Source organism: Rosa chinensis, chromosome 7, assembly GCF_002994745.2.
Source record: "Rosa chinensis cultivar Old Blush chromosome 7, RchiOBHm-V2, whole genome shotgun sequence".
Taxonomy (NCBI): domain Eukaryota; kingdom Viridiplantae; phylum Streptophyta; class Magnoliopsida; order Rosales; family Rosaceae; genus Rosa; species Rosa chinensis.
Window position 1 is genome coordinate 6,271,872 of NC_037094.1, and position 13,186 is coordinate 6,285,057.

Consider the following 13,186-nt stretch of genomic DNA (forward strand, 5'->3'; position numbering starts at 1 on the left):
TATAGCTATTCATGGCAATTCTTACACAAGTAGCTAAAAGTTTGATATACAATTTCTTCAAGTGTAAATAGGGTAGCCTTCAACCACCACCTTCATCTCAAAAAAAAAAAAAAGCCTTCAACCACCACCCCTGTGGCTGTAGGACATTGAGCCAAGGGACACCCATCAAGGTCAGTTCCCCACCAGCTGGGACTAATGTCTTCCAATCCAACGGTAAAATACAACAGTACCCCCAAAAAGGTAAGACCAGCATCAAGTGCCACAGAAAGAACATAGTTGTGTCTCCTCCACCAATCTGGTCTATACCTAATATTACTTGTACGCTACAAAACCAGAGAGAAAACCCAAAATGATCCAAGAAGCTAAGTGTAGTTAACCGCAGTAGCCAGTGGCCAGTCCCGATTATTAAAACCGGCATGTTGATGAGTCGAATCCACTTCTTTTGTGGAAATGCCGTAGCAGCTAACCAAACTAGAACTGGAGCAATTGCACCAGCTAGGAAGAACCAGTTCACTGCTGCATATGTGCCCAAGTCCCCAGATATTCCTCGTGGACCGATATGGGGTGATGACAGCCGCACCGTAAAAGAGTGTCCATAGGGCAAGTCCAACCTGATGTTGTGCCAGTACATATGGGGGAATGGTCTCCATTAGCCACCATGCCGTGGACAAGTAGACAAGCCTGGCGATAACGGTTCCAACAACCTTAGTAATGAAACCTGTGAGACGTGAGTAACAGGAACGGAATCATATAAAGGAAACTATTGAGAAAAGGATCAAAGAGTTGGAGCTGACCTGTGCCATGAACATAGTTCTAGGAGGGATTTTCATGTAGTGACCAAGCTTAAAGTCTTGCAAAAATGTGATGGCTGGACTCTGGAGTCATAATTATGTAGCCAGACTTTGAAGCACATATTAGCAACCGGATATCCTGGGTAGATGTACCCTGTTATGTACTCAGTAATGATATTCAAGCCTGGTGTCTGTCATAAATAAGAAACATAAAGCTTGAATGAGTGCATGAAAATGGGACATTTGCTGGAAGTATAATCAAATGCATGCGACGAGAGATCAGTTTGTGATGGCTGTTAGACTGACGTGATAACCAACTACACCACGAAACCTATGGTTGGCAATTGCGTTCAAACTTTTTACTCGACAGATTCAGCCAAATGGAAAAGACAGATCCTAAACTTCGTTGTCGTTTGAAGAACCAATCCAAGATGTGGCGATACGAGTCCCGTTTGAGGAAGAGTACTAATGCTCTCTTCATTTTGAGCGTATTAACATTAGTTTCTGCAATTCAACGTGTCATACGTATAGAGCTGACATCATTTCAAGTTATACATATTATGTCACCACATCCAGAATACCAAATACATAACTCAATACTCATTTCGTGTAGATCCCATCGTTGTATGTCATAGATCCCACATGTTACATTACATATACTAACAGGAATACTGAATAACACATGTTACATACATGTATTCTTCCTGTGCCTACTTATAGTTTTCACCTAGGGAGTAGAAAAGCAAGGCATGAGAAATGCATATCCAGAGTTGCAAGAAGATATTCTTTCATAGATTCACATACTTGTATGAAGAAACACAGCTATACAAGCGCCCATCCACAATAAGGCAACAAAAGATAGATAAATGCATGACATTGATCATTTGACTGAAAAATTCCTGTGGGTACAACAATGATGAAATATAACTAATGCATGAATGCCCATATATTATGACTTTCACCAAATTCCAACATAACTACGAGCAAGTATACAGAATGACTACAAAAGGCAAAAGAAACCCGACTCTATGACAATTGAAATGTAACAAATGCAGTGTACTTTCAGACCCAAATTCTGGTGAGAAGGAAAAATAAGACCAAAGATTTGGGGAGAAAATGGCAGGACTTTATAGCTCCATCTCAAGGGCTCCAACTCCTGAACCAAACCTTTACCATCATCATAACTTCATAGGAATGAAACAGCTACGCCAGCCCACAAAACACGGCATCGGTAGGGTGCAATGGGGTATATGTATATATATTCTTCTATCTCATTCCTCCAACACCACTTTCTTTTCTTCTATAAGATCATCTTTTTCTGCCAAGATAGCAGAGACACAGAGGCCATCACCACCAACTTCCTCCAATGCAATGCCAAACAAGAAAATAAAGAAATGAACAAAAAGAAAAAAAGACCCGACTCCGCGCTGGTGATTTTGATATACCGACTGCCTGTTGACGCAAATGTACCAGCCCAAAAATGGTGATGACCTGACTCATGATATGCAATGCCCGACCCCAACTCACGACACCCAAATGCATGCAAGAACGAGAATGTACTAGATAGCAGTGGCCTCAAAACGATATTGCCCGACGAATGGCCAACTGCACCCATTCACCAGCTTCCTTGACCAAATTATCCTCTGACTGGAGACATTCATTTAGGAAGCCTCTGCTTGATACACATTGCTGAATTAACGGAGCTGCATTACCACCCAAGGTATCAGCTAGATCTCCAAGTACCCCAATGGCAGTCTTCATGACCACATCATCCCTACAATACCAAATAAAAAGATCAGAAATTAATCAGCATTATTAAAAGAAAAGAAGGCATCATAAATTGAAGGTATAGGATGTGAAAGAGCTTACATGTCCTTAGCCATGTATAAACTATCCAAGAACTGGAGAATATGAGGTGCATGAGGCATCAATAATTGGCTCTTTGCGGAGCCCTTAAATCCTTGTAAGATACCAGAGTATGCCTCCAAAATTCCATTCCTCAAAGTATTTGTGTACTCTATTATATCATCATCAGCACCTGATGTCTGGACTGAAAGTTCTGCCGCACTCTGAAGCATGGGCATGGCATACATCAAATACTTGTCGAAATTCTCCCCAATGGCCAAAGCTAGGTCACCAAAGCATGAAAATATTGGAGGCTTCACAGATCGGTGCAACTGGTTGCTTGACAAATTCTTGAGGAGCTGGGTCATTATCCCATCACAATAAGGCAATATTTTATCTTCCAAAGCCCTAGATATATCCCCCACCACACCAACTGTTATAGCACAAACCTGATAGTCCTCAAAGTTTTGGAGGCCCATTTCTAAATATTTGTAGAATTCAGACATGTACTTTGCAAAATCAGAGCCAGTCGAATAGGCAAGAGCTCCAATGGCAAGCATAGCCTCCTCATGCGCTGTGGCACTTTTACAAGAAAATACTCTCAAGAAAAGTTGCATCATCTGGTCAGCATACTGCATGAAGACATATTTAGTTGGTTCAGATGACCCTAGCTTTTGTATGATGACCTGCAAGCAACCACAGAGAAGGCCTTGTAGTTCATTCTGCTTGTCTCTTTCATCAGATGAAAGCCTATGTGCCTCAAGAGTCTGGTGGAGTTCATTCATAATAATAGGAACTAATTGCATCACCATTGGAGCAGTCTCATCCGTGCAGCACCTTACAACTTCATTCAGACTCTCATAGGCTGCAGTTCGAAGGCGGGATTCTCCAGCATCTTCTCGATGAGTCACATCAAGAAGTGCCCCGATGATATCCTGGAAAAAGGGAGTCAGCTGGGTGGATGAAGACCCTGAATCCTCGAAACCCTGCGCCAAGAAATATAAAGCACCACAGGCTTTCTCAGCAACATTTGGTACATCTTTCATGCTCTGAAGAAGAACTGTGATAATCTGTTGACAATTTGCTTGGGTAATTATGGGTGTCTCATAAGTTGACCCATGTAGAAACTCAAATATCCTCCCAAGGGTCCAACCAGTAGTGTCCTTCACATGGTTGTTTGGGTCTTTCATCAGGGCATTTAGCATAAAATTCAAAGCATGATTAACAAGAGTCATTAGCTTCTCAGGGGATGGGCCTTCCAAAACTGAACCAAAAGCATAGGTGGCTGCCTCCCTCTGCCTCCAATCTGGTTTCGAAATATTCTCCTCAATAAATGGCATTACAAGCGGCACAACATCATCACCAACTGTCCGTGCTACCAAGCCCAAGCAAGTGCCACCAGCCATGGCAATATTCCAGGCCCCTTCATCCTGATCTTGATCCTCTTCCTGCTTAAGAAGTGTCTCCAATAACAAGGGGATGAGAGCAGGAAGTGCTTGCTTAATAAAATAAAAGCAAGGAATAACAGAATCCCCAGTGAAATCACCACCATATTCTTCTAGAATGTCAATCTCCTCATCACAAATTGAACTCCAAAACTCAATAGCTTGAAGCGCAACAGGTTCTTCATCTTCCTTGACAGCCTTTGCAGTTATGGTGAAAATATCTTGGATGTATGGAGACAATTTCTCATAGTATGTCGAAGATATAGAAACCAAACATTCAAATGCTGCTTGTCGAATCTTTACCTCAGGGGAAAGAGTAGCCTCACATACAACTCTCATTATGTAATCACGTTCCGTATCATTGGAGAAGTTCGCCTGAGCAAAACCCAAAGCATTATAAAGAGCTCGTGTAGCAGCAAGCCTGACATCATTATTACTCTCGGAAGAGTTCATGCCCTGAACAACAGCTGTAAGTATTTTGTTGACATGATCTTGCTCTATCACCTCTGGGGAGACCTCCTCGCATATGTATCCAAGAGTTTCAAGAGTTGCCTGTCTCGTTTGAGCCGGAAGCTGATTATTATTTGACAGCAGAGCTTCTATCAGTTCAGGCCAATGTTTGAGTGGCAACTCAATGCCTGCAAGCTTTGCAATGACTTGAGATGCAGTTGATCGAGCATCATGGGCAGGAGATGATAAAGTCTTTAACAGGAACGCTCTAATTTGGGTCTTTGCATTTGGGTCCAGAGCAACCCATCTTTGTGCAAGTTCAAACTTTCTATGCTGTTCTTTGGCATCCAATGCATTCTTTAGAATTAGACCTGCTAACTTTCGACTCTCAACAGGCTTGTCATCATTAGCTAATTCTGCAGCAAGAGAGAACAGGAAACTCGGAAGATTTTGCTCTTGAAACTGTCTTATGTTCTCTTCAGCATGCTTGCGTACATTTCCATCCACTGCTTGGGCATTTAAAAGAAACTGGGTAATTTCCATCGCCATTGGGATCTGGAGTCAAGAATAAATGCATCGCATAAGTGTCAATCGAGAAAGCATTTAAGGCTAACGATATAAAACTGGAAACAAGCAACCAAATCATACGTATCAGTCCGACACATAACTGCCAGAAGTTCTCAAGATACAAGGCGACAAATTTCAAATTTACAACAAAGTAATTGATAATCAATTCCCTTATGCAATCCACTCTTCAGCCTACTTATGAGACTCCAATTAACATCAGACTCAACTCTTATAAGTTACACAAGAATAAAAATAAAAATTAGGACCCTTACCACTTTTAATGATATCCAAGCTTGTTTAATTAACGAATCGAAAACGAAAACTAACACAATCATATCGTTTCTTCCTCATACCTACTGTGAAACCAGTCCCAACTTAGCAGAAGCCAAAGAAAACTAGTGCTAACAGTCTACTGCTCTTACCAATCAACATAGTTAACAATCAAAATCGCAAACCGAGTACGAATTAGCAATCCAGTACACAAAAGCAATCGAAGATTGAAACCGATTGATTCCAATTCGAATCGATCACAAATGAAACAGTAACCAAACAAAATCAATAACTCACGGATTCTAAAGATCAAGAATGAACGAAAACTAAGCAGAAAAAAGTAACAACGAATCTGGATCAAACATTCAGATCACAGCACCAGGCTGATACAAAGTGGCAGCAACATAGAAAAACAAACCGAGAATTTGAACTCACCCCGAGTTGATGAATGGACTCGGTGGGACAGCGAGTCGGTGATCAATCCGAGTCAATAAGAAACACAAGTAGAAGAAGAAGAAGAAGCAGAGCGCGGCCACCAAACCCTAGCAGAGAGACAGTGAGAGAGAATAAAAGGCGGAATATTATTGCAAAAAAAAAAAGCTGGGATTTACACACAAAAACAGAAACAGCGAAATCTGATTATAATATAGTTTCTTTAGGTTTTCCACGCCATAATCTCGGCGTGTGGGAGCGTGCACTGTAGTGTAACTGGTTGAGTGTCGTTCGATTACTGGGCCGAGGGGGTTTTAAGCAGGCCCGGTTTGATAAAGGCGATGTTTATATGGGTACACGCGCTTCTGGGACGTGTGGGGTTTGTTGTCTTGGGTATTAACCGTATTATTATCACCGTTATTACTACAGTTATTTATTTTTTTTATGAGCTAATGAGCCGCTAATTTTTTTTATTTTTTTTTGTCATTTTTCTTTCTCATTTTCTTCTCTTTACGTAGGAGCCGGTGAGGTATGGTCCAACCGACCAAGACAAATTTGGTAGTTTTTCCGATTCATATGTTATATTTCCATATAATTTAACATAGCTTCTTAAGAAAAATATATATATAATTTAACATAGATAATATAAAAAAATAAACAAAACAAACCAAAAATTGCCCAATACCATTTGGTCTAGTCGCATAGTCTCTCCTTTGTAAGTGAGAGATTCAACTCACGAAAAACTAGTTGTAGCATTTGAGTTGTTTATCTGATAAAAAAACATAAATTATTTGAGCTAGCATTCGTTCTCGTCAAGCATAGAGGCTAGTTTTAGATTCGTCAAGAACCTTCAACTGCATCTTCAATCTCTTTTAAATATAGGGAATTGAACTTGATGATATGAGTAATTTAAGAGAGAATCGCTCTAGAGTTAAACGATTAGCTTCGTATTAAGAACCTAACTATCTTTTAGACCAACTTTTCGGTCACATCTTGACATCTCCATTGTCCAAATTTTTTGTCCATATGAGTAGATCACTTCTGTAAATTTGTAGCCAAATTGATGATTGTTTGAGCATAAAACTACATTAAATCAATGGACGAACCGAATATGTCCAACAATAACCGTTCATGTGTATGATCAGTAAATCACAATTATGAATATCCAAACAATCATCAATTTAGCTGCAAATTTGTAGAAATAATCTAACCATATGGACTTAAAAAATGAATGGTAGAGATATCGACATGTAATTGAAAAGTTTGTCTAAAAGATGGTTAATTTCTTAATACGAAACTAACCGTGTTAGCTCTATAACGCTGCTATGATTTAAGAGATTTCATGGTGTCATCTTGTTTCATTTATTGCTTCTTAAAATGGTGGTCTAGCAGTCTCCATTTCGGGACTTCAGCTTGGCCCCTCCTATGTCCAAGACAGGATTCAAACCTCATACCTATTATTGGTATATCTATGCAGCAGCTGCCTGTGAAAGAAGGCCAAGACTTGCCAACCTGACCACACCACTTCGTTGTTTCATTTATTGCTACTTAGTTATAGAGTAAGTCCGAAATTTTTTATCCTTTTTTTTTTTTCCTTAAATCTTTGACAAAGTCAATGTCGAAAACATTCACATTCCATGTGATACCATGACGAGATGTACTAGAAATACAGAAGAAATCTAAAAGACGCTTCAACCATTGACACTTAATGAGTAAGTTATCGTGACAAAACCCTTCTTCATATGTTAAGGTAAGATCATTTATAGGTTACTATTCATACTTGTCTAAATAAAATCCTTCCAGGCATATCGGAGGTCACAAACAATGTCATTCGTACAAAAATGACTATGGATTGATTTCCTTATCTTTTAAATTTTCCTTCGAAGACTCTCATTAGAGTTTGAAAAGTTTCAAGAAGATTCTAAATTGTTTAGTGATCTAACTACATATCATATATATAAAAGATAAACCATGAACGGACACAATATATTTGAAATTTTTTATTGTGATAGCAATCATATAGCTAAACAAGTATGATTTGCTTTAAATTTATAAAATGATCTAACAAAGTATGTAAGAGAAGCAAATGCATCTGTCTACGTGTTCTTGTCAAAGTGATGATTTTGTTTGAATCGTGAGGCAATTTGTTCACTTTATAGCATTGTTTACGGTGTACTAGGTAAATGATTTTAACTTAATTACTGGCTTTTAGTCATCTAATTGTGATTGCAGAAATAGAAAAGAAATAAAAAATTAATGGATGTGTACATAATTTTATTAGCGTATTAAACTATATCGATGATAACTAAACAAGTAATATGAATTTATGAATTTGACCGAATTTTACAAGTTTGATAACAACATATATAACAATCATGAAGCAAATGAGAGATTATCGATGATTGCAAGTTCTATATGACATCCTTTCACTCTATTTAGATTAGGCACATGTTTCGCGAAGCAAATGGTGTAAGCCCACATGTTGCCTCATCTTACTAGATTGAATCATATTTATGATGTATGGTTAGACAAGACTCGTGTTATTATTCGAGATGTACTCTATGGAAATTCTTGTAATTGTGCTACGTTTTCTCGATGCACCTTTTTTGTAATGTAATAAGTTTGATGTAGAGATGAGCCTCCTAAGTAATTGGGCTTCAAACCCCTTATAAAAAAATAAAAAATAAAAAACCAATCGCGTAGTAGTTGAGATGATGTGGTTTCGCCTTAACAGATGGTTTAGTTCTTAAGCCCATATTATGAAGTTAGCTGTTAGCCTATTGCTTATCATCAATCACTTGTTTAGCATGCCAAGATTGAGCTTGAAGTCCATTTCGGTCCGGTCAACTGGTCAACTTTTGGAAGTTCGAAGCTGAAACAGTCGGTGATGGCGTGGAGTATGGGTTGGAGACCTTGGTATCATGGTATGTCTCCTTGCCATGTCTACAAAGAAATTTTTATTTATTTATTTATTTATTATTATTATTTTCTTTTTTAAAGAAGAAGGAAATAAGAAAATAAGTGATTAAAGGGTTATCTATTTAATCAAATTTAATCAACGAATCTGATTTCATTTTTTGAGTAAAGGGCTGGTGCAACGAATCTGATTTCATGTTAAGAATATCTATTAATTTTATTTGAAGAAACTTCTAAAATGCATTTTTCTATATGAGAAAAATAATTATTGACGATAAGTAATGTTCACTTGAGTAATGAAATTATGCTCTCACTATTAAATTATCTTATTTCATGTCGGGAATATCTACTAATTTTAATCGAATAAACTTTTAGAATATATATTTTCAATATTGAAAAAATAATTAACGATGAACGATCAATTATGTTAACATGAATAAAGAAATTATGCTCAGTCACCGTTAAATTTAAATTCATTATTTTTTAATATCGTACAAAACTTCATATAAACCAACACGTTTGTTTTTCTCGTAAGAAATTTACTGGTTGAACCGTAAAGCATGGCCAGAGGTTGCTTGGAAGGCAACTCCAAATACTTCTCGCGCGATCACCAGCCACGTAAACACACTCTCGGTCAATCAACGGTCGAGATCATCCCAACATGAGGTCTAATCCCATTGGCCAGACAAATCAGTCCTCGCAAGACGATTGGGCCACGTCAGCAAAAATGACATGGTTCCACGAATTGTTATTAACAGACACTTCACAGAAGCGGACAGCAGACGTTGATCTCCTTTCTATAAATTCCAAGTCTCACGCGCGGTATAAACACTATCAGATTTCTCTCATCATCTTCTTCAGAAAACCCGGACAGCCAAATCAGCCTCCATTCGTATTCTGAATCTCAGGGAAGCGCACAGAGAGACTCTTGAGCTTTCAGAGCTACAGACGCCATGGCTGGCTCCTGGAGAGCGCGCAATTCTTTGATCGTTTTGGCGATCGTTACACTCGGTGAGTCTTCAGCTTTTTTTTTTTTTTTATCAGTGTTAGATCTGCTCTGGATTTAGTTTTTGTGATTTTATGCGTTCTGGTTTTCGTTGTGAGAATGCGATAGATCTAGTAGAGATGTAATCGTTTCTGAATGTGTTTTGGAGCGTTCTCAGAATCGATGTGATTTACGATGCAATCTGAAACTTCGATTGGCGTTGTTAAGGATGAGTGAATTTTGGTTTATTATTTGTATTGGTGGTTGTTGAATTGATGCGCGCGTTTGCGTTGTAGAGTTTGAGCAGATCTAGTTGCATTTACTATAGCTTTTAATTTTTGAATGTTGCTGTATTATTTGATCGAGATCTGCGAAGGATTAGTTCTATAACTGTGCATGTGCATGTTTAAAATGTTTACCATTGACGTACAGAATTAGCTAGAAGAATCATCAAGGTAAATCGGTAGTAGGATTGCTAATTGGATCAATTTAGTAACGTATTGTTTTTCCAAACATTGAGGAACTTTTCGATCTTGCTATCGTCATTTGGCAATTGGCAATGTGTTGTTATTTTCATGAAAGTATGTGTCTGTAATCATCAGGTGTTTGTTGATTGTTGTATATGTTGAGAAGAATTGAATTCAGAATCACATGCCAAATTGTTTTGTTGTTTGTACTAGTTGATTAATATTTGTACTAACATGCTGAGGGATGCAACAGGGTGTCTTTTTGCAATTTCAATTGCAAAGGAGGAGACTGCCAAGTTGGGAACAGTCATTGGGATTGATCTTGGAACAACTTATTCCTGTGTTGGTGTGTATAAGAACGGTCATGTGGAAATTATAGCCAATGACCAAGGAAACCGTATCACCCCATCGTGGGTGGCTTTCACTGACAGTGAAAGGCTGATCGGTGAGGCTGCAAAGAATCAGGCAGCTGTGAACCATGAAAGGACCGTCTTTGATGTCAAGAGACTTATCGGAAGAAAGTAATGTTCTATTCTCTACATGTTAAGGCTTTAGAGTGAATGTTTTGATGTTGTTGGTAGTCATTACTGACATTTGCTTATTTGCAGGTTCGCTGACAAAGAGGTCCAGAGGGACATGAAGCTCGTTCCTTTCAAGATTGTTAACCAGGATGGAAAGCCTTATATTCAAGTAAAGATCAAGGATGGTGAAACCAAGGTTTTCAGTCCTGAGGAGATCAGTGCTATGATTTTGACCAAGATGAAGGAAACAGCAGAAGCATTCCTTGGAAAGAAAATCAAGGATGCTGTTGTTACTGTTCCTGGTGAGTAAAGCTTATGGTTTAGCTTTATACCTTCCCATTTACATTGATTTATATCGATCATGACTGACATTGTTTTCATTTTCAATATCAGCATACTTCAATGATGCTCAGAGACAGGCAACCAAGGATGCCGGTGTCATTGCTGGGCTTAATGTTGCCAGGATTATCAATGAACCAACCGCAGCAGCTATCGCATATGGTTTGGACAAGAAGGGTGGTGAAAAGAACATTCTCGTCTTTGACCTTGGTGGTGGTACTTTTGATGTCAGTATTCTGACAATTGATAATGGTGTCTTTGAGGTTCTTGCCACAAACGGTGACACTCATTTAGGAGGTAAGAAATCCTTTACTTGTTTTACTCTTTTCTCGTCTTGTTTGCTATTTTTGCATAGTTTAATCTGTGTGGCTGATTGCTGATACAATGCTTACTCTCTTTGCAGGTGAGGACTTTGACCAGAGGATCATGGAGTACTTCATCAAGTTGATCAAGAAGAAGCACGGAAAGGACATCAGCAAGGACAACAGAGCCCTTGGTAAACTGAGGAGGGAAGCTGAGCGTGCCAAGAGAGCCCTCAGTAGCCAGCACCAAGTCCGTGTTGAAATTGAATCGCTTTTTGATGGAACTGACTTTTCTGAACCACTGACCAGAGCCAGATTTGAGGAATTGAACAACGACTTGTTCAGAAAGACTATGGGACCAGTGAAGAAGGCCATGGATGATGCTGGCTTGGAGAAGCGCCAGATTGATGAAATTGTTCTTGTTGGTGGAAGCACAAGGATTCCAAAGGTCCAACAGCTCCTTAAGGATTACTTTGATGGCAAGGAACCAAACAAGGGTGTGAACCCTGATGAGGCAGTTGCTTATGGTGCTGCCGTACAAGGAAGCATTTTGAGTGGAGAGGGTGGTGAAGAGACCAAAGGTACATTACTCATTCTTTGTTGCTATTATAACCTAACCTAATTACGGTTAATTAAACAAATGATAATAATAGCTTATAACACATGTTTGTATTCAATGCAGATATTCTTCTCTTGGATGTTGCACCTCTTACCCTTGGTATTGAGACTGTTGGTGGAGTGATGACCAAGTTGATCCCCAGAAACACTGTGATCCCAACCAAGAAGTCCCAAGTTTTCACCACTTACCAGGATCAGCAGACTACTGTCTCCATTCAGGTATTGCTCTTTGACCAATCCATCGCTTAGTTTAGTGTTGATTCATAGTAGACTTAATCCAATCTCGATGATCTCAGGTCTTTGAGGGTGAAAGGAGTCTCACAAAGGATTGTAGAAACCTTGGAAAGTTCGACCTTACAGGAATTCCTCCAGCTCCAAGGTTTGTTTCTGCTGTCCAAGTTATGTAATTGCCATCTTATTGCTTATAGAGATTTAACAGTATTTCATTTGTCAATTGAACAGGGGTACTCCTCAGATCGAAGTCACCTTCGAAGTGGATGCCAATGGTATCCTGAATGTCAAGGCAGAAGACAAGGGCACTGGTAAATCTGAGAAGATCACCATCACCAATGACAAGGGTCGTCTGAGCCAGGAGGAGATTGACCGCATGGTTAAGGAGGCCGAGGAGTTTGCTGAGGAAGACAAGAAGGTCAAGGAGAGAATTGACGCCCGTAACAGCCTCGAAACCTACACTTACAACATGAAGAACCAAGTCAATGACAAGGACAAGCTTGCTGACAAGCTCGAGTCTGATGAGAAGGAGAAGATTGAGACCGCAGTGAAGGAAGCCCTTGAATGGCTGGACGACAACCAGACCGCTGAGAAGGAAGACTATGAGGAGAAGCTTAAGGAGGTCGAAGCCGTCTGCAACCCCATCATCACAGCTGTCTACCAGAGGTCAGGTGGCGCCCCAGGCGGTGAATCAGCATCCGAGGATGATGATTCTCATGACGAGCTCTAAACAGTTTTTACTTTGATTGATCACTCGTGAGTGAGTGGATGCGAGAAGAGAGATAAGAGGGTTATAATAGGTTAGGTGGGTAAGGAAGGGGAGGAGAGACTTCACTGTAATTTTTCTGATTGTAGAAAAGTTGGAGGAGACTGAATTTCTTCTCCTTTGGCTTTGGGTTTTTTTGAAGTGGCGGATGATGATACATTTTCAGGTCGTTTTGTTAGTACTTGTAATTTGTTTGCTTCGATAAAAGTACACTTTTCCATAAGCGGCCTGTTTCTTTCTC

At 39.3% G+C, this 13,186-nt stretch overlaps 2 protein-coding genes across 2 annotated transcripts; one reads left to right on the forward strand and one right to left on the reverse strand.

The window, feature by feature from the left end:
• Positions 1 to 1,561: 1,561 nt before the first annotated feature.
• On the reverse strand, positions 1,562 to 5,975 carry LOC112180995 (importin subunit beta-1). Its single transcript, XM_024319602.2, has 3 exons — positions 5,804 to 5,975; positions 2,661 to 5,086; positions 1,562 to 2,565 (listed from the first exon to the last, which is right to left on the reverse strand). The coding sequence occupies exons 2-3, from the start codon at positions 5,078 to 5,080 to the stop codon at positions 2,367 to 2,369; spliced, it is 2,619 nt and encodes an 872-aa protein (XP_024175370.1). The 5' UTR covers positions 5,081 to 5,086; positions 5,804 to 5,975; the 3' UTR covers positions 1,562 to 2,366.
• A 3,557-nt stretch (positions 5,976 to 9,532) lies between these two features.
• Positions 9,533 to 13,168, forward strand: LOC112180950 (luminal-binding protein 4). Its single transcript, XM_024319537.2, has 8 exons — positions 9,533 to 9,727; positions 10,422 to 10,689; positions 10,777 to 10,991; positions 11,083 to 11,325; positions 11,432 to 11,911; positions 12,013 to 12,167; positions 12,245 to 12,327; positions 12,411 to 13,168. Exons 1-8 carry the CDS (start codon positions 9,670 to 9,672, stop codon positions 12,907 to 12,909), a joined length of 2,001 nt encoding a protein of 666 aa, XP_024175305.1. The 5' UTR covers positions 9,533 to 9,669; the 3' UTR covers positions 12,910 to 13,168.
• Positions 13,169 to 13,186: the final 18 nt, after the last annotated feature.

What these genes read in the sequence shown, in the direction of transcription:
- LOC112180995 (XM_024319602.2), bottom strand. Translation starts at nt 5,080, where the DNA reads ATGGCGATGGAAATTACCCAGTTTCTTTTAAATGCCCAAGCAGTGGAT. An exon ending in TTATACATGGCTAAGGACAT is followed by an intron (nt 2,566 to 2,660) that starts GTAAGCTCTTTC and finishes TTGGTATTGTAG; the next exon opens with GGATGATGTGGTCATGAAGA.
- LOC112180950 (XM_024319537.2), top strand. Translation starts at nt 9,670, where the DNA reads ATGGCTGGCTCCTGGAGAGCGCGCAATTCTTTGATCGTTTTGGCGATC. An exon ending in TGCTGTTGTTACTGTTCCTG is followed by an intron (nt 10,992 to 11,082) that starts GTGAGTAAAGCT and finishes TTTCAATATCAG; the next exon opens with CATACTTCAATGATGCTCAG. An exon ending in CGGTGACACTCATTTAGGAG is followed by an intron (nt 11,326 to 11,431) that starts GTAAGAAATCCT and finishes CTCTCTTTGCAG; the next exon opens with GTGAGGACTTTGACCAGAGG.